Raw genomic sequence first — 21447 nt, forward strand, 5'->3', positions numbered from 1 at the left:
CGTCATTGTTTACATTTTTGCTCATTTGCATACGGCTTGCATACGGCTTGCATAGGCTTGCATACGGCTTACATAGAAGGAAGCGTGTTAGATACAAATTGACTTCAGGCAGCTAAAGAGCTAGAAAACCTTAGTAAATGGTGAAATGTTTAGCTCTTTGGGTGTAATATTCAAGGAGAAATAGTCCATCAAAAACTGCAAAATTTCTGGGTGGCAAAAGCGCTAATGAGCTCATACATTCTATGTAAAATTTTGAGTTTTTAAACCCGTGTTGCACAAAAGGTATTCAATGCATCAGGCTCGTATTCATTGGCCGAGGTAATCGTACTTTGACCTTTCGATATTCAGAACTGATTTATTTTTAGCTCCACCAGAAACTGAATTGCTTATGATAATGAGGCAAATATTGTAAACAAGGATTCCCCTATAAAAATGACTGACGCAGGCTATAAGTGCAAGCTCCGCACATTTCTTGGTACTGGCTTAGCTTTTTGTTGCCATAACGGAAGTCGTTACTAAGGACGATATTTCTTTGTTAACATTCTGTCAAAACCATCACTTCTGGAGTCAGCTGGTCAAATTAACGTTCAGTAATAATAATATAATAATTTCTGACCGCTTGCAGCCTAAGGCTGAATTACGGGTGCAGTTTAAGGTTGAGAACAGACGTCAGCATATCAGGCGCCTCTGGCAGCCGCTTCAGTCCATCGATCTCACTTTCCCACCCATCCTACCCAGGGGAGGACATCCATCACACAGTAATCTCGTGTGTGGGAAATTAACGTCTCCTACCCCTAACCCAGCAGGAGACGGGACCTCCATTTATTCGTCCTTATCCGAGAAGACTAGAATATCTAACCATTTCTTGATGTTATAGAAAGGCAGCAAATTCTTCTCAATTATTTTAAGACCCTGAGTGTTGGTCCGGCCGGGGCTCGAACCCTCGACCTCCCGCACAACAGTCCAGCGCTCTATCCATTGAGCTAACCGGGGGGCGGTTATTGCATTGTTCTTGCATTGTTCATCGAAATTGGTTATTGCGTTGTTCTTGCATTGTTCATCGAGACTCGTGTGAAAATGTAGAGAAGGATGTGCATCAAAAAATTGAAAAAGCGGGCGGTTGAGATGGAAAAGCGGATTGTGTCTTCATTCCTAGAACACCGACAGTACTTGCTCTTGATCGCGGTTAAAATCAGAATAATAGATACTCTTTTTAATCAAATTCAATCAGTCAAGCCCTTGGGAGGTCCAGGATGACTAACTACTAATTTACAAATACATTTCATCGCAAAAGTACAGGTTCTGTGCTTGAGAGTTTATTTATAATGGTAATTGAACTAATGCTCCAGTCAACTGAAACCCCGGCCTCCCGATCCCCGGGGGATAGCGGGGGTGTAACGGGGGTATGGCCGTGGAAAAAACGTTATTGTAACAAAGTGTTTTCCCGGGGGGACGGGGCCAGTAACGCTCTCACCGATTTTCCGGGAATTTGGAGCTGGGCTTGTAACGCCATTTTAGTGTCCCCACTAATAAGTGCTTAAGTGCATTAGGCGTTTTGTCTAGGCAGTTCAAGGTTTCTGCAGCAATGGACGCACATACTTGTATATTAAATTTATGTGACGGTCATTTCCGTGTGTATATACAAGATTGGTGAACTATTATGGAAATCAAGTCTCCAAAATATTGTATATACCGGGGCAATGAGGGCGGGGATTGTACCAACATACTTTCCCGATGGGCGGTGTGGTGTACACAAATGTAACACTGTCAAATTGTTACAATCCCCGCTATGTCCCGGGGGTCGGGGGGCCGGGGTTTCAATTGACTGGAGCATAAGTGGAGTACAATTTGTATAGGTAATCACATGATTTCGAGTGCAATTTGGAATAAATAAGTACGAGTAAATTTTTTTTTTGAAAATTTTTTTTGAAAAAAAGTTAAAAGTGCTTTTTTATTCCTAATAATATACATGAAAAGATTTCTCAGTTCTGATTGGTTAAGATGAATGCAGTTTTCAGTTAATTCAGTGCAGAGGAGAGTTAATTCAGTTCAGAAGAGGGTTAATTCAATGCAAAGAAAGAAACAAACCAGACATTCTGATTGGTCAGAATGATTGCTCAATGTCAAGGTCAATGTCACGTTCAATGTCACTTGCAGGGTTTGATTAAATTATTTTTGCACGTGATGCGCGCGCTTTTCTTCTGCGTAGTTATGAGAAGCTACCTCGTATTTGTTCATGTATATTATTAATAGATAATCACATGATTTTCTCGTGCAATTTGGAATAAATAAGTACTTGTAAATTTTTTCAAAGACCACAAATTGCACTCGCCCTACGGGTTCATGCCATTTTGTTGGTCTTTGAAAAAGTTTACTCGTGTTTATCTATTCCAAATTGCACTCGAAATCATGTGATTACCTATAAAAATTGCACGAGAAAATCATATGATGATGCATTAATAATATACATAAAAAAATACGAGTTAGCTTCTCATAACTACGCAGAAGAAAAACGCACCCATCAGGTGCAAAAATAATTTATTCAAACCCTGCAAGTAACATTGACCTTGACATTGACCAATCATTCTGACCAATCAGAATGTCTGGTTAGTTTCTTTCTTTGCACAGAATTAACCCTCTTCTACACTGAATCAACTCTCTTCTGCACCGAATTAACTGAAAACTGCATTCATCTTAACCAATCAGAACTTAGAAATTTTTTCATGTATCTTATTAGGGCTGAAATCATACGCATGATTTCAAAATCGAACGAGCGCGCAGCGCGGGTTCGATTTGAAATCACAAGTATGATTTCAGACCAAAATTGCACGACACGAGGTTAAATTACCACTTTATTGCACCCATTTTGAAATCGCCCAAATACAGGACTTGGTCGACCATTCAAATGTTTTATTGATGCATGACTGAGCCGGTTTTTAACTAAAAAGCGGAACCGGAAATGCTTTTACATCTTATTTTGTATGCAAAACAGAAAGACTTTGACGTCATGCGTCAAAAACTCAGTCAAGCATAAAATGATGCGATTTAGAGCAAAAAAGGGTGCGATTTGTGAATAAATAGAGCCAATCAGATTACAGGGACCCCCAGTGATTTCAAAATGGATGTAATAAAACTATAAATCAGTAACTACTTAAGTTGGGTTACACCATCGAAAAAAAAATCAAGCCAGGCCTGAACGCGTCAATTTAATATTTTTTTTAAACGAGGAAATCTCTCATTTAGGATAAATGTGCTTTTTTGTAAGAGATGTCTCCTTGAACCATCTAGAGTCGTTAAGAAAACGTCACGGTTCCTCATTTTGAAAAAGAGTGCCACAGTCGAGTAAATTTTTCCTCTTGCTAAGTGAGCTAAAATCTTTGACACCTAGTTAATTTGGAATATTGATGGATATCATATTCGCTTTGGCAAATAAAATATCTAAGTTTTTTTTACGGCTGTTGTGTAACCCGAGATAAAGACCACCTTGAGGTGGCCTATACTGGCATAAAATTCTTAGTAACTTTACCATCTTTGGATGCAGGTTGAGGTAAAATTTGAATACATATTCATGTTTCTCGTCGTTGGGCACCAGTTAAAGAATCAGAAGCAATGTGGGTTTCCTAAATATCTTGTTTTCTATCGTTTTGCTCCATGTTTGATCCGTTTTTTATTTTATTCACATTATTATTTGTTTTTTTTTTTGCAATAACAGCTACAGCTAATTAACTGTATGTTTCCTCCAGAACTTAGAAAAAAGGTAACCAAGTGGCAATTTAAAATGTTTTAACAGCAAAGCGATACAAAATTAATGAAGATTTCCCATGGTAGCGTAAGTCTACTTTTTTTATTAGCTAGCACCAAGTTATTTTTGTGCCAGAAAACCAACGCAACATCATCCAATATCTTCAAGTAATATCACTATAATTTTTGGCATTAACACTTATTACATATGGTCGATTTGATGTTACGAACACTTCCGACAGTGGAACAACGCATTTCGACACTAACTTAAACGAAAGAACGATTATAGCTCGCGTGACTTACTCTATGCAGTGTAATTTGTGCAGTGAGCTTGTTGAATGGAACGCCGTTGACTTCAAAATCAGCCTCCCCAGTATTATCTCTAAATTTCCCAACCAGCAAAGGAATTCTCAATTAGAATTGACGCCATTATAAACGCGATTGAATGCAAGTTTAATTTTAAACCCTCACGCCTACAGTGACCTAGCAATGGCGCACAGTAAACGTGTTTACTGTGCGCCATTGGATGGAGAATACTTTGGAGACGAAGGAGCATAGGAAGGAGAAGAAGGCGAGTAAGTTGGTGATGTGGGATAGTAAGATGGAGATGTTGGACTGTACTCTGGCGATGTGGGAGAGTAAGATGGAGATGTTGGACTGTACCCTGGCGATGTGGGAGAGTAAGATGGAGATGTTGGACTGTACTCTGGCGATGTGGGAGAGTAAGATGGAGATGTTGGACTGTACCCTGGTGATGTGGGAGAGTAAGATGGAGATGTTGGACTGTACCCTGGCGATGTGGGAGAGTAAGATGGAGATGTTGGACTGTACCCTGGCGATGTGGGAGAGTAAGATGGAGATGTTGGACTGTACCCTGGCGATGTGGGAGAGTAAGATGGAGATGTTGGACTGTACCCTGGCGATGTGGGAGAGTAAGATGGAGATGCTGGACTGTACCCTGGCGATGTGGGAGAGTAAAATGGAGATGTTGGACTGTACCCTGGCGATGTGGGAGAGTAAAATGGAGATGTTGGACAGTATTTTGGCGATGTGAGAGAGTACAACGGATAGACCTCAGTATAAGCGTGTGTGGCTCCCACGGTCCTAGGAGTCATCTGTGGTAATTTAGCAGCACCAAAGAACATTCCAGTGCCTGGACAAGGAGAAGACACATACAAGAGGTAAGCAACATCACCGCATGGCAACAATCTACCCTAACCGTCAGAATGCAGAAATGAGCTTGTAGGGAAAGTTGTCGAACGACTCAAGAATAGTCCATTTTGAGTAAGACATCCATGTTGTTCTCACCTGTCATTGGTCCACCCATCATCCCAGGTCCTGTAATGTTTGTGGGGATCTCCATACCAAACTTACACTTCTCAGCATCTAATATCAAATCAAAGCAACCTGTTCCAATACGGGGGATTTTTCCAAGGATCAAACACTCGCTTACACCCCGTATATTATCGTGCTCGGCATGCTGTGCGGCCTCTAAAAGTACGTCCACCTGGTTAATAAAAAGATAAACATAAATGAAAAGAGCGTTTTGAATTAATGAAATTCAGGAGTTACACTATCATCATCACACAGCTGCCAGTCTAGTGACTCACTGGGCAAGTTTTAACCCTTTACACCCGAAAATCAGTATGCATATCCTCCATGCTGTTTTCTTTACATTCCTTCCGGTGCTGATAGCGAGAATTTGTTTAAGAATCAAGAGAACTGTGAGAATCATTCCGTTATTTGTTATAATCTACGAGTCAAAAATATTGTTTTATTCACATATACTACATGTATCAGTGGAAAGGTGCCTAATCCAACACTGAAGGCTCTAGGCGGTAAATGTGGGATCGATAAATCAACTGTAGGTGATATTTTAAAGAAGAAAAAAGTCTATAAGACCAAGTACGGAAAATATAGCAACCCCAACAAGAAGCGTTTCAACAATTTTTGCAGATTTGATAAACTGAATGAACTTGTGTGGCAGTGGTTTTACCGTGCACGGCCAAGAACATACCGATTTCAGGTCCAACTATCCAAGAAAAAGCCATCTTATTGCAAAAGAACTTGACATTACCGACTTTAAAAGTTCAAATAGCTGGCTTGACCGATGGAAGGAACGATACTCAATCAAAGGCTTTAAAGTGAGCGGTGAAAGCGCTGGAGTTAATATCGACACAGATGACGACTACAAGAGAAGAGTTCCAGATATTGTCCAGGGTTATTCACCTGACAATTTATTTAACTGCGATGAAAAAGGCTTGTTTCTTCAGAGTACTGCCTGACAAAACACTATCCGTGAAAGGCGACAACACCAAGGGTAGTAAGATATCCAAAGTGAGAGTTACAATTATGCTTGCATGTAGTGCCACTGGTGAAAAGCTCAAGCCGTTGGTTATCGGAAAGGCGCAGAAACCTCGTTGTTTTAAAAACATAAAGCCTGAGCAATTTCCAGTAACTTAGATTGCCAAAAAGAAAGCCTGGATGACAAACGACATCTTTTTGACATGGATTAAAGATGTGAATCAAGAGATCAAAAGAAAACGACACCACATTCTGATGTTTTTGGATAATACCTCACCACATGGCAACTGTCAGTTCTCGAACGTAACCTTGAAGTTTCTTCCAGCAAACACAACGTACCATTTAAAGCCACTTGATCAAGGGATTATCCGTGCCTTTAAGGTACGTTACGAGAAATATCTGCTACGATCGCTTTTAAGCAAGATCGAAAGGGCTGAAAGAGTTTCTGAACTCTGTAAAGAAATAACTTTACTTGACGCTATCAACTGGATAGCCAAGGCATGGTCTGAGACAGCACCCTCGACACTATGAATGACTGACTGACTGACTGACTGACGAACAAGAAGATGACTACGAAGATGAAGACGACATTCCGCTGTCGCTTCTTGCACAACAATTGAGAGTCGATCAGTCGATCTTGCAGAACGTTGACATTGAAACGCCAACAGAAGAAAACACTGGGGACTTGGAAAGAGACCTGATATCAAGCTTTGTTGAACCGAAAACTGAAGAGTCGAACTAACAGTTTGTCCTTGATAATGAGGAGAAATACGTTGATGTTCCTGGAAGTAACCTTTCACATAAGAAGTGCTTGATATGGTTATTAAGTTAAAAACTTTTGCGGTTCACAAAGATGAGAGTTATCTCCAACTGGGTTTAGAGCTGAAAAATTTAACCGAAAGAAAAATAGTTGAACAACGTTGTAATCAGATGCAGTTAACATTGGATTCCTTTTTCCAAAAGCATCTTGGAAATTTAGACAGAGAATCTTGAACATTTCATGTTTAAATGATTTAAGAGCGGTGATCATATTAACCTGTGTGTAACATTTTTTTTTTTTTTGCAAATTAAATAAAATGACGTTAAATAGCTTCCTTGTGACCCAAGTTGTTTGTTCCTTTACTGATGTGCTGTATTAGTACTCGTGTTACATGTACTGATGCTTACAGTCAGACAGTACATTATGCGGCTAAAATTACCTTATGGGTAAAACCTCAGTACACCGGACACCCCTCTAAACCGGACATTTCCTCCGGTCCCAAGGGTGTCCGGTTTTGAGGGGTTCCACTGTATCAGTGGAAAGATGCGGTAAAGTTCTGAGCTCTTAGTCTTGACGATGAGTATTAAATATTGACCGAGTTCTCACCATTTCTTCAAAAGAACACCTCATAAGCGCTCCGACCTCCTGTCGATTAATACCGTGACGTGAAATGGCCATGAGATGTCCTCTACACGTCATTATGTCACACAAATGAGCCAAGCGACTCGCTTGGTACACAGAGTGGAACGGAGGAGGATGTTGAACAACAGAGTGGCATTAAACTGCGCTTCTTTACTAATGTAATCCTCGCCATGAACAACTATTAACTTTTTGGACAACTCACGCACACCTAATGAACCACAATGAAGAACATCACTAAAAAACTACTAGAAAAGTTCATTATGAGAAAAAGACACTGCTTAACTACCTAACTACAGAGTTTCGTCTACAAAATACAGTTATTTGTTAAAATAAATATCGTTATACCTTCAACGACTCTGAGAGGGTGCAAATCACTCGGGTTTCCATTGGTAAGAGGAAAGGTGTTCTGCGCTTTCCAAATCAAACGAGTAAGATTTACTGGTAAAGCCACCTAAAATGAAATAAAAAACAAATAATCGGCCTTCATTACTTGAAGCTTTATCCTTTCAAAAACGTAGTTCATTGTAAAAGATCACAAGATTTCAGTACAGTAGGATGTTCTCTGCACCTTAGAGTCTACTGAGAGAATGATTCTACGAAGAATCTCTCGATCCTTTTGCAGTTGACTGAACTCTGACTCAAGATCCTGAAGAGCTGCAGCACTGCTGCAAAGATCTCGCACTGCATCTTCCTTTAGAAGACGGCCTAGACGCCTAATAAGAAAAAAAATCTTATTTACCGGCAACAATGAATCGTTATGTGCTAAAGTTCAACTGCTTACGACCCTTCCAAGTCATTACTGTGGTGTACTTTCAGAGTAGCTTACATGATTTATCTGCATTGTAGATGTAACAAAGTTAATGCGATTGATCATTAAAGCATGACGGATTAAACTTGGAGTGTTCATCGCGCAGCAAGCATATTTCATTCTAAATATAAATTCGACATACCAAAATCATCTTTTCCGAAGGATGGAACAGCGAGAGGGTGAAACGGTGGCTCAGTTCGAGACAAAATTGCGATATGCTTTGAAAGATTGCGATTACGGTGAACAGGCGGATAATCAAATTCGAAATCGCGTTGTTCAGCGGTGTACGTCTCATGATTTAAGGTAGAAATTGTTAGAGAAAGGTGACGCTTTAATCCTAGAAATTTTACTCAAAACTGTTGCAACACATGAAGCTGTGCATGCTCAGTTTGAGAGTATGAAGAGTAAAGGCATTACTGATGGTGAGGATGACAGTATGCGTTCACTGTAAAGTCAGTGTTACAGCCTGAAAAAGTGGAGGTGCTTGTGGTGGATGTGTTGTGAAAATGGTGACGAATTCAGGAGCAAGCACCAACATTGTAGATAAAGACCTATGGAATGACTTAAAACAGCGGAAGATTGCCAGTGTATCCAAGAACTGTGACAAGAACCTTTACGCGTATTGAAGCAAGGAGCCATTTAAAGTTCTGGGGACCTTTGCAGCGTTGACGAAAGTAGGTGAGAGTGAGGTGTAAGCTGAATTTTTTGTCATTGAAGGTGAAGAAGAAGCACTATTTGGAAGACAAACTGTTGTGCAATAGACCACTTTCATAAATGGCTGCCAGATTAATGTTCTTTTGTTTAAATTTAAATTAGCCCTTCTGGCCTGGCTTGAGATAATGTATTCTTTTGAATTTTGTACTGGAGAACGAGGCCAGAAGGGCTAATTTAAATTTAAACAAAAGAATATTAATCCGGCAGCCATTTATGAAAGTGGTCTCTAAGGCGTGTCAAAATTAGGTACTCCAGTTTATACGGAGTAGTCCAAAGAGTCCACCTTGTCTGATTACAAAGACATATTCGATGGTGTAGGCAAGTTGAAAGACTATAGTGTCAAATTACATCACAGGCGGCCCAAGTGTACCGTGTGTGATTCAGTCACGTAGCGTGGTCATTTTTTCAAGTACGCACAAGTATATGTGATCTAGAAACCTAAGTAAACTGAGCGAAAAATGCTGCGTTCTTTAGTTTTTGTTCGAAATAGTTGTGTGAAAACAAGCAAAGAACAAAGCGTCTTGCCCTTATTTTGAACAAACTTGGCGCAAACACAACAATGTTTTCACAATTTTCTAGTCACTTCAATTACGCACGTGCGTATATGCGTATACGACGCTACGCGCCTGTGATTTTAGGGTCTAAAGTTCATTAACGGCAATAACTAACATATTAAGATCGAATTTTAAGCGTATGTGTGGGCCGTTAAAAAAGGAAAAATTATAAATTAAGAAAAAATTTAAAAGGATGATAAAAGAGAGGAATAAAACGTGTGAAGTCTCCTTACCTTTTTTCCGTAGCCGCTTTGTTGCCAACGGTCGTTTTAATGCTGTTTAGGCGACCTTCTCTGTAACGCGTGCGGTGTCAACAGCCAATTGTATAATAGGAAAATTATAAAAAAAAATTAAGAAAAAATTGAAAAGGATAATAAAAGCGAGGAACATATTGTATGAAGTCTCCTTACCTTTTTTCCGTAGTTGCTTTGTCGTTTACGGTCCTTGTAGCGCTACTTTGGCGACTTTCTCAGTAACGCGTGTGGTACTACCAGTTATTACAGTTGACTGGTGACACCGCATGCGTTACAGAGAAGGTCGCCAAAACAGCGTTAAAACGACGGTTGGCAACAAAGCGGCTACGGAAAAAGGTAAGGAGACTTCACACGTTTTATTCCTCGCTTTTATTATCCTTTTAAATCTTTTCTTAATTCTTTTTTATAACTTTTCCTTTTTTAACGGCCCACACATACGCTTAAAATGCGATCTTGATATGTTAGTCATTGCCGTTAATGAACTTTACACCCCAAAATCACACACAGTAAGCTTGGGCCACCTGTGGTTACATGTCAATCCTTATGTAACCATTAGTGGCCCGGCTGGTCTGGCGTACTCCATTCAGCCTACGCGACAAGGTGGAAAAGAAAGTTGAGGAACTTGTAAATATAGATATTATCGCGGAGCCGGTCGAGGGCCTGACACCGTGAGTCAGTCCCGTAGTGGTGGTACCGAACCAGATCGATGAAATTAGGTTATGCTCTGACATGCGTAGAGGCAACGAAGCCCTAATCAGAGAACGTTACCCCATGCCTACTGTGAATGAAGTACTCCAAAGCTCAGTCTTTAGTAAGCTTGATTTGAAAAGGGATTATCATCAGCTAGAACTCCATCCAGATTCCCGTAGCATTACTGCCTTCATCATCCACTGTGGATTGTTTAATGCCTAATGTTTGGAATAAGTTCAACCCCCAGACGTGTATCAGCATGTTAATCAGCAAGCTCTTAGTTATCGTGGGGAGTTGCAAACATCTCTGATGTCATAATTGTGCATGGGAAAACTACCAAGGAGCACGATGAGAGATTAAAGCGAGTTTTGGAGAAACCGAGAGAGAAGAACCTGACTTTAAATGAAGAAAAGTGCAAGTTTCACGTGACCAAGCAAGTGTTTATGGGAGTCATGCTAACAAACAAGGACATTGGTCCAACTGAAGAAAAGTGAAAGCTATTGTCGAGGCGAGAGCGAGCCACATGATGCCTTAGAAGTTAGGAGTTTCCTGGGACTTGCAAACTACAATGCACGGTGCATATCAGACTTTGCCACAATAGCTGAACCTTTACGTAGATCGACGACGAAAGGTGTCTGTTTCAAGTTTGGACATGAGCAGAGAAAAGTATTTAATGAGCTGAAGAGCAGATTAGCAAGCGCTGATACTCTTGGCTACTTTGAGAAATGCCAGGACACTAATTATAGCAGATGCAAGCCCAGCTGGTCTCGGCGCAGTAATTGTTCAAGAACGACAAAGAAGAAAGAGAGTTCTCAGCTGGTCAGCAAAAGTTTGAGTGAAGAAGAAAAACGGCATTCTCAAGCTGAGAAAGAAGTTTTGGCAGTTGTTTGGGTGTGCGAGCGTTTTCATGCGTACCTGTGCGGCATTGAATTTCACCGATTACAAGCCGTTGGAGACATTATCTTCAAGCAAACCAAATCCGTGCGCGAGAATTGAGCGATAGATTCTACTTACCACACCGTACAGTTTCAAAGTAAAATACCTGCTAGGAGAGCAGATCATTGCAGATTTTCTATCACGCTTACTCCAAGCAGAGAAACAAGTAATTGCTACGGTAGTGCACAAAGAATCAGATGAGTTTGTCAGATTTGTAGCAGTAACTGCCACTCCACACGCGATGGCAACAAGCGAGATTGAAAAAGTGTCGGCAGAAGGTGAAGAATTCAGTGACTTGCGTAACTGTATGACGAGCGCCGGGAATCAGGAGGAGCGACCAGCTTAAGCAGTAGATATCTGTTGTCAATGAACTGTGTTTGATTGGCAAGCTAATCTTCCGTGGTACCAGAATTGTAATACCCAGCAAGTTGAGATCCCGAGTACTTATGTTAACACCCATGAGGGGAAATTCCACGGTATTGTTAGTATGAAGCAGAGGTTGCAATCAAAAGCATGAAGGCCTGGAAAGAAGCAGAAAAAATTTTGCAAACATGTTTCGGTCCATGGCAAGACTTGGCCCTGGACTTGCAAGGTCCTTCACTGTCAGGTGACTCCGTGTTGGTCGTGGTTGACGAATTCAGCAGATATTATGAAATTAAAATAATTGCCTCCACAATATCTCAGAAAATCGTTAAGAGTCTAGAAGGAATCTTCTTGATCCATGGTTTACCATGATTATACATTCTCTTACGTCATACCTACTGACGATAGAATTTATATATGTATAAGTAACGTCATACCTACAGAAAATAGTTTTATGAGCTCTTGTCTTTACAAGTGCAGCTCAGGAATATGCATGATAACACAATTATTGGATTCGGTTTTCGTATTATAGCGATAATTATGAAGGCCTCAGTTTGTGTTATCCGCCTCGGCCTTCGGCTTCGGCAATACAAACAAAAACTTCGGCCTTGATAACTATCGCTATCATGCTCAACCTCATCCAATAATTGTTAATTATCAGTAACCTGAATGTAGTTTCAGTAAAGCTTAGATGATGTATTTAGATTTACAAAGGTTGATGGGATTGATTATTGCAAGCATGGAGGATTAACATTGGAGTGTGTATCGTGCAGCCTCGATAATCCATTCGAATCGGTGTCAATACTCGATTAAGACACGGCAATTACCAAAGTAAGCTCTTGGCAGTTTCCTTCACTGTTACCACTTTTTCCCTAGTAAGTCAATGCTACTAGAATATTTGTGTTTGGTTCAGAGCCGCTTTAATATGGCTCTTGCGGGCTTATTATTATATATTGCAACCTTTCTATGACTTAATCATTTCAGCACATGGTAAAAAAATGCACAGGAGGGAAACATCCCAACTATCAAAACGGTCACTGTGTTTTGTTATACGACCTATTGTTTTAAAGGTGACTAAATGTTACTCACTTTTTACTGGAGCAATCAAAGTGAAAATTTTTCTCAAAAGATAAATTGGTCGGTTTTATGGTTGGCATATTCTGGAACTCGATTGCTGCGCCATCCATTCCATTTTCACCATACCTCAACTGGATCATCTGATTGTTGGAATTTCTGACCGTTCCATCATATGCAACGATTAGACCTTCCATGGCTTTGATCAAACGTCTCTGTATGTAACCTGAAAAAAGGAAATCAAATACTTTTCACATCTGTTAAGACAACTGACTACTAAATCAACAGATAAGTAACATTTTATTACCAGTTTCACTGGTTTTCACAGCAGTATCAATCAATCCCTCACGGCCTCCCATAGCATGGAAGTAGAACTCCGTTGGAGTAAGGCCAGCAATGTACGAGTTTTCCACAAACCCTCTACTCTCAGGACCATAATCATCCTTGGTGAAGTGTGGGAGTGTGCGATGGCGGAATCCAAATGGAATCCGTTTACCTTCAACGTTCTGCTGACCCACCACAGCAATAACCTAGTCATGAAAAATTGTACACAGCTTATTCGTGGCTGAGGCTAAGATGTCATGGTGACTTCATCATCACTGAGGAGATTGCTGCTATCCTTTTTATGTAACTTAACAGTTTACTCCCTAACTTCAGTATTCTTATTCTCCATCCTGTTCTCCGTGTGTTTCAAGGTGCTGATAAATCCTTAAACAATCATGATCGAGCTTCTTCAGTATCATGTTATAATTTCCTTTATTCTTGTGGTGTAAGAGTGATACTATTGGTGGAAATTTGACGCTTATCACTCTTAGGGGTTTAGCGGTTAAACCCCACCTCGGCATCAAATTTACTGACCTGTGAAATGTTGATCTTGGAACCTTTGGAACCAGATACAACCATAGCTTTGAAGTTATTGTATTCTGGCAAGCTCTTCAGAACATTTCCTCCAGTTTTGTCTAGACAGTCATTGAGGATACGATTCATTTGATTCTCAAAAGTCTGTCGTAGTGTGTTACCTGGGGTAGGCTCAAGACCATCATTGTGAGCTTTCTTGATTACTTCCATCACTTCTGCCTGAGGAATTCCAAAATATGCAAAAAGTTTGTTATACAGTGGAATCCCGATTTCTCAAACCTCCAGAGGGAAACGCAAATTGGTTCGAGAAATCGGGAGTTGAGAAATTGGGGGTGGAATTACAAGTAAAGCAAATCCAAGGGAAACAAGGTTTGGTTCGATATATCGGGAGGTTCGAAAAACCGAGGGTTCGAGAAATCGGGATTCCACTGTATGAAGGTCATGATAATGTTTAGAATCTAGATTTGGGGTGTTTACAAATGCACCACCTTCAAACACACTTAGGTCAGACAATTTCACCTAAAACTCACAAGAAACTTAACTCTTATGACCTACATTTAGTTACCTTGACTTTCTTTGTCAATTGCTGAATTTCTTCATAAGTTTCATTATCAGCAATGCAATCACTAATGCTCATGCTGTGTCCTTCAATCAGAGTCCAGTTGTCCACAACAGTCTGGATGTTCCCATAAAACATACATGCAACCTTGGGACCCAATTCTACTGTCACAATGTGGACCAAACTTCCTGGTGAAGTTCCAAGGGATGTTTTGCACAAGATGCCAGAGACCAGCTCACAATGTTCAATAAGAACCTACAAAGATCGTGGACATACATGTATTAAATAATCAACCCTTAAAAATTCAAAGTGTCATTTATACTAAACCTCCCCCTTCACAACACCCATAGAAATGCAGTTGAGGTAAATGTGCCACAAACCATCTTAACCACAACAACCTTGATCTCTATGACCAAATTCTCTAGACTTTGCTACGGATGTTTCAGTGTTTGAGCCCAAAACACCAAATGCACTGTACATAGTTCGCATTTGAGCTGTATGCATGTATTATTGCTAACCCTTGAACAGATGTAAAAATTAAAGGAACAGTCAATCATACTGAGTAGAAATAAACAAGTGTGAAAGTTTAATTTTCTGACTTGAAATTATGAAAAAGAACAATTATCAAACCAAATTTACATACAATTGCAGGTCACTGGACAGTGTACATATTCAAAATTTTTGTAAAGATGACATACATACCTTAGTGTCTCCAGGTGAGATATGTCTATATGGTCCACTATCTTCATTGTCTGGATGGGTACTGTGTGTACAGATCATATTCACATTTCCTGGAATAATCATACTGAAGATCTGTTTCCCTGTCCATAGTGCCTGAGGCTTGAGGATGGCTGGCTGGATCAACCTACCATCCCAATTGGGGATCCACATCATGAGGTTCATCACTGTGTCCTAACAAAAAAAATACCCTTTAACTCCCAAAAGTGATCAACATGAAACTTCTCCCTGTAATATTCTCACATTATCCAGCAAACAGGTAATGAGAATACTCATACTCCTCAGGTAGAAGTAGTTATCTTGATCTAACACCAAATTCTTGTGAATAATTTACAAGGAAATGTGTAGCAGCTAGAGAGAAGAATTAACAATCAGATCTTTGAAGTTAAAGGGTTAAAACAAGAAGATGTATAAATTTATCGCCTTTGCTTACAGTTGCATGAATCCCTAACAGCTTGAACCTTGCCCAAGCTTAGAGTGATTATTGTGTTACTTCATGTCTTTTTCTGAAGACAAACTTTCCTTACAATGTTTTTCAAGAGGCTTTGAATACCAAGCCCCTTTTACTGATAATAGACCAAAAAAATTATTATTGCCTTCTAAATAAACCTGCAACAACCAGACAAAATCCTCTGGATATACGAGAAAATTTTCCCTTGTAATTCCACCTCACTGACAAAAACATCAAGGACTCAAGCTGCAGTATGACATCTAGGCTGATAACCAGGTGGTAAAGTTGCACCACAGAGAGGTATATTAATCTCACACACGTATACTCATGACTCAAGCATTCCCAATCTGCAGCTTAGCACTGCTGAGCAATTGCTGGCACCCTTAGCAGTGTTACAAGTCAAGCCTGCAAAAAAATTACATGTTGCCTGCCCCAAGAATAGATCTTATAGGAAGTGTGTCACCATTCTTCACAAACTTACAGGAAGACCATAAATCTATTTAATATTCAAATAATATCCAGAGCTCAAACAGTAATTCAACTATACTCAGCCACCTCATATGAAGCTACACATATTGGTACAGTGGAATCTCAATTTAACAAAGTGTTAAGGGACTGGGGAAATTGGTTCATTATATCGAGGGTTTGTTATATTGAAGCTCTGTGGTGTACATTTTACTGTAACTTTAGCCGGGCTGAAAGTTAAGCATAGTAGAACCTCGATTTAATGAACCTCCATTTGATGAAGTCCTCGCTATAATGAACAATACTTAACATTCAGCCCGCCTAAAGTTACTGTAAGATGTATGCCACAGACCCTCGATATAACAAACCCTTGATATAACAAACCAATATTCCCAGTCTCTTGGCACTTAAATGTTAAATCAAGGTTCCACTGTGTCATTCATTATACCGAGGACTTTGTTATATAGAGGTTCGTTAAATCAAGGCTCTGCTGTATGTTTTAGTTCAGAGAAGAACCTTTTCAAGGAAAACATCTCTTTTCGTGAATCTTCTGACAGCCATCAAAGAATCCTGCACAATTCCCATGACAGGTTTGTTGGACTGTGGTGTAACAATGTTCTTTGGCACCATCATAATCTCAGTGACTTCAGCACGTGCCTCAAGGGACTGAGGTACATGTAAGTTTATCTCGTCACCATCAAAATCAGCATTATATGGTGTGGTAACACTGTTACAAATACAAAGGCAAAGAGATCTTAATAGCAACCACCAAGAATGACTCCTACAGTAACTGTCCTATGTAACTTATGCTAGAGTGGAGCCTCTATTTAATAAAGTGCCAAGGGACCGGGGAAATTGGTTCATTATTTTTAGGGCTTGTTATATTGAAAACCTCGATTTAACAAATTTCCAGAAAAACAACCAAATATTGAGGTATGATTGATAATTGTTTCCCTTGTTTTTGCATGTGTGGTGTGACATTGTGCTTAATGTCTATATGAAGCTACAGTACCCTTTACAGTCATGTCTGTACATTAGCTACAGTACCAGAAACTAAACGGTTCAACAAAATTTTAACAATTGCCACCGGCTTTTCATTAATATGTCATGATAAAAAGGTTAATGAATAGTGCAGTCAAACAGAAACCCTAAACAAAAGAAAACCACTTTACTTTACTTAAAATTGCTTATCACAATATGCCCAGTTGAAAATTCTTCCCATGAAAATTGCCTCATTTTTTGTCATTCTTTACTTTACTACTAAAATTGCTCATCAAGACACTATCATCAAAAAAATTTCTAATTGCCTCATATTTTGTCTTTCATAAAAATGCACCTTTCATTCAAAAGAAAGAGTGCAGAAATTCCCGGCTTTCATTTGAACCTGACTTGTCAATTAAATGTTTTTAAATGAACATGAACAGTGTGTGCAGTATTAAACAACAGAACACCACTGTATAGTACTACATTGTTGGTTTGTTTTGCATTTGTCTTTGCATAGTCAGGTGTTGACATTTGTTTTTTATATCCGGGTATCTGCATACCTTTGGACTTTTGAATTGTGTTTGTTAGAATGGGGATTTTGTTATATTGAGGTTTGTTAAATCTAGGTTCTACTGTAAAATTTGTTATATGTCTTTCATCAATTGCTCTTGTGCATGGTCGACAAAAAGAAAAGCTTTGGGATCGAAGTCTGGGGATTATGACCGCTGAGATCTGTCAATTGGATACTCCGGGAATTATATTAATATATCTTAGTATAATTTCAGAGCTGAGCAAAGAGTTTCCAGCAATCTGATTGGTCGAGCAGTTCCTTATATGATGCTATATAAACCGCTCCACACGGTTTATATAAAATGTTAAAATAAAATGTTAATAAATGTTACTAAAATGATATGATTTTAGAAATGTCTCTGTTGTTCAGCTCTGAAATTACACTGAAACAATTATTTGCCTCAGGTTCGGTGAATATCGTCGAATAATCTCCTCGCCTTTGTCTCTGGGATTATTCGACGATATTCACCTTGCCTTCGGCGAATAATTGTCAATTAGATGTTAATTTTGTTGTGTAGTATCGCTGATTATTATCCAACTACACCTAGACGAGTACAAAGAACGCCATAGACGAGTACAAATATTACGCGGTATTTGTACTCGTCTATTGTAGTACCGTTTAAACAGGTTTTCTCACATCGTGCAAGCGAAGAATTGGATTGTAGTTAATAAAAAAACAAAACAAATGGCGGACAATTTGAATCATATTTCCGACAACGAAGAGTCAGAATGGCTGGTAAATATAGATCTAAATTCATTAGATGAATCAAAGGAAGAAAAACAGCTTGACGACCAGAAAATTTCTTCATTTAATGAAGAAAATAGAAACAGCAGCACAACAACGCGCCAATTCCGTTCCACTTCGGCACAACTCGTAAAAATACTCAGCGATACTAAACAACAAAACGTCTAATAAGATATATGTATTTTTACGAGTTGTGCCGTATGACACGAGCCCGTAGGGCGAGTCAAAATACAAATAACGAGTAAAAATACTCAGTGATACTACACAACAAAATTAACATCTAATAAGTTATTTATTATCCAACACGCCAAACTGTTATTTCAATGCGGGCGAATTTCGCAGATATTTATTTATGAGGAGTGCGTGACAGAAGTATGCGAAGCGGAACGGAATTGGCGCGTTAATAATAATAATATAATATAGATCGATTTCTATAGCGCATTTCCATATAAATGCTCTAATGCGCTTTACAACATTGTGCAGGAGACTTTTTTCCAGACTGCCGACGGCAGTTTACAATTAATAAAGGAGAAATTTTTTACAGATGCCCCCTCCCCCCCTTCCCAGTAAACAGGCCAGACCACATCACAGTAATCTCGTGATGTGGGTTCTTTAACGTCCCTTGCCGAAATTAACTAATTGATAGGTGCAGGAGACGGGACCTCCGGCTTTACGTCCTATTCGAGAAGACGAAGCAATGCGAGTGAAGCGTCTTGCTTAAGGACACAACGTCAAACCCCAGCCAGGACTTGAACCCGAGCCATCTGACCCAGAGTTCAGCGTTATAAGATATTACCGCTCTGTTTTTTGATTCACTTTTGAGAGGGTTGTGCTATTGAGGTCCTCTGGGTAGCCTCTCTTTAGCAAATGCGCTTTGAAATTTGCGATTTTCTCCTGGAATATAGTTTGAGAGGAGTTTGCTCTGAGAAGTCTAAGGGCCTCCTTGTATAAGTGTCGATTAAACGTAAGTGTTTATGCACTGAGAAATGAGACGAAAATTTGAAAAAGAAGCCGTCGTTTGTGTTCACCGCAAATTTCACTCAGGCTGCACTATTGTGAGCTGGTTAACTCAGTTCACTGTGAACGTAATGTTTACCTTATCTCTCCATATTATGAACATGAATAGGATTATTGGCAATTATTAACTGGGAAACACTACTAAATCTCAATGATCGTTGATGCCATGACCGTGCTGTAATAAAGGTCATCAAGTTATTTAAAGCGCCACGCAGGTAATGATGGTAATTAACTGCAATTATGATCAATTATGACCCCTCAACGTTTTACTTACAACTAGCTTACCTTTCTTCTCTTTCCTCTTGTGGCTCTTTTTGTGTGTTTTTTTTTTAATTCTTCTTCGCAATACTATGCGATTTCCTCTTATGTTTTCGTATGAAAACCTGAAATGATCTGCCGACCCGAGAATGTCGCCCGAACTTACACCTATGAACGACACATGGATGAACTTTCGCGCTTGTGGCGCAAGAAAACGGAAAAAGCGTGACGGGCCAACACACGAGCTTACATGAGTCAAACAGGGATTGTCACTTACTAAATTGTCTTGCCATTAAGTCTTATGATCGCCTTCGTATGAAATTGTTTTTTTTGTTGTTGTCGTTTTACTAGTCCGCGTTTTACTAGTCCGCGTTTTACTAGTCCGCGTTTTACTCGTCCGCGTTTTACTCGTCCGCGTTTTACTAGTCCGCGTTTTACTAGTCCGCGTTTTACTAGTCCGCGTTTTACTAGTCCGCGTTTTACTAGTCCGCGTTTTACTAGTCCGCGCTTTACTAGTCCGCGTTTTACTAGTCCAGTCCAGTCCAGTCCAGTCCTCGAAATACCATATGCCCTATAAAATGCCTTCTGTGATATATCGTTCCGAGGCAAGAAAAAACTTCAAAGGTTTGTTATAAGATGTAAGCAAGAGAAATCCTTGTAAATAAAGTCATCGCGTTCAAATACAACTTTTTATTGAGTGATCCCGTCTTTCCTCCGGCGATTTTAGTAATTCGAAATTTTCATGGATGGCATCAACTTGTTCCGAAGTCTTAGCCTCCATAACTCACCATGTTAATAAATCATGAAAAGCACTCGACAGCGATTTTGCTAAAACAGCAAAGCCTTCAATTCGAACCAATTCAATTCAATCCGCTGATCCACAAATCCGGCCCAAATATAGGCTCCGTGTAGCTTCTTGTTCAGTAACAGATAGTTGCCTCAAAATACTCTTCCATATAATTTTGCAGTGGAAAGCTCTATTTTATCTCATACAGCCTCTGGACAAAGATATTTTCCGGTCTCGATCCGTTCTTCGAACGAGTGAAAGTCGATTGAACCAAGAGAAAGTATCATTCTTCAAAAGATAATAAGGTGGGCTACTTAATTGGTTGTTGCCTATCTGGACTTTGCCCATTGCGTGCGAAATACGTGATAAAATGCAGGTTGTTTACAGGAAATTGACACGCAATGGGGTAAAGTCCAGGTTAGCTATAAGCGAATTTTATTGGTAGAAAACGTCTAAGCACGTGAGAGTTGCGTGGAAAATGAACCGACCGAACCATTCTGTCCCTTATGAAATATTTTTCATTGAGGTAGATTTATGTCATAAAATTTGCGTTGTTTACTGGAAAATGGCATTTCATCTAAAAAAATCTAATCCATACTGGCGAGTAAAAAGTAACACGCAATTGTAACGGGAAAGTATTGTTTAAACAATATTTAATTCATGGAGGACTTTTAGAAGCAAAGAAACGGATATGTAACATGGCAGTCGACGCTGAAAGTAAATGTAACTTGGTGGTCGTTTCAAACGCTGCTAAAAGAACAACCATATGGCAAAAAAAAAAATTATCAATCAAATATGATTTACGCAAATATCTTGCGCAAGATTTACCAGAGTCAGTAAAACTAGCCTTTCCGAAACAAGACGCTATAGCGCTAAATTCGTGTTAGGCCTCCAGCTGTCGGTGTATGCGTCGTAAGTGAAGGAGCGGTACACAAAACATGCACGTTTTAACTCGCTAATCGGTAGAAAAAGTTCCCTGACGACCTTTCAAATCCAGACAGATCATAGCGATAAAACCCTCACGAAGGACATGAGCCATTACACTGAATAGATGGTCTTACAACTCTTGTAGATGTCATCTTACCTCGTGCCTTGAGCGAAATTCAAAATTGCACTCGCTGATTAACTCATATATAGCAATGAAATATCCTGAAGTTGCTCCTATCAACATCTGA

General features: G+C 39.5%; 1 protein-coding gene across 1 annotated transcript; it reads right to left on the bottom strand.

Moving 5' to 3' along the window:
- Positions 1-3687: 3687 nt before the first annotated feature.
- Positions 3688-16936, bottom strand: LOC111330566 (DNA-directed RNA polymerase II subunit RPB1-like). The gene is made up of 13 exons (XM_088725013.1): positions 16931-16936; positions 16428-16706; positions 14960-15169; positions 14264-14512; positions 13699-13917; positions 13148-13370; positions 12856-13066; positions 8016-8160; positions 7793-7898; positions 7513-7655; positions 5417-5494; positions 5050-5248; positions 3688-4894 (listed from the first exon to the last, which is right to left on the bottom strand). Exons 1-13 carry the CDS (start codon positions 16934-16936, stop codon positions 4251-4253), a joined length of 2712 nt encoding a protein of 903 aa, XP_088581139.1. The 3' UTR covers positions 3688-4250.
- Positions 16937-21447: the final 4511 nt, after the last annotated feature.

This window comes from Stylophora pistillata, chromosome 6 (assembly GCF_964205215.1).
Source record: "Stylophora pistillata chromosome 6, jaStyPist1.2, whole genome shotgun sequence".
NCBI lineage: Eukaryota > Metazoa > Cnidaria > Anthozoa > Scleractinia > Pocilloporidae > Stylophora > Stylophora pistillata.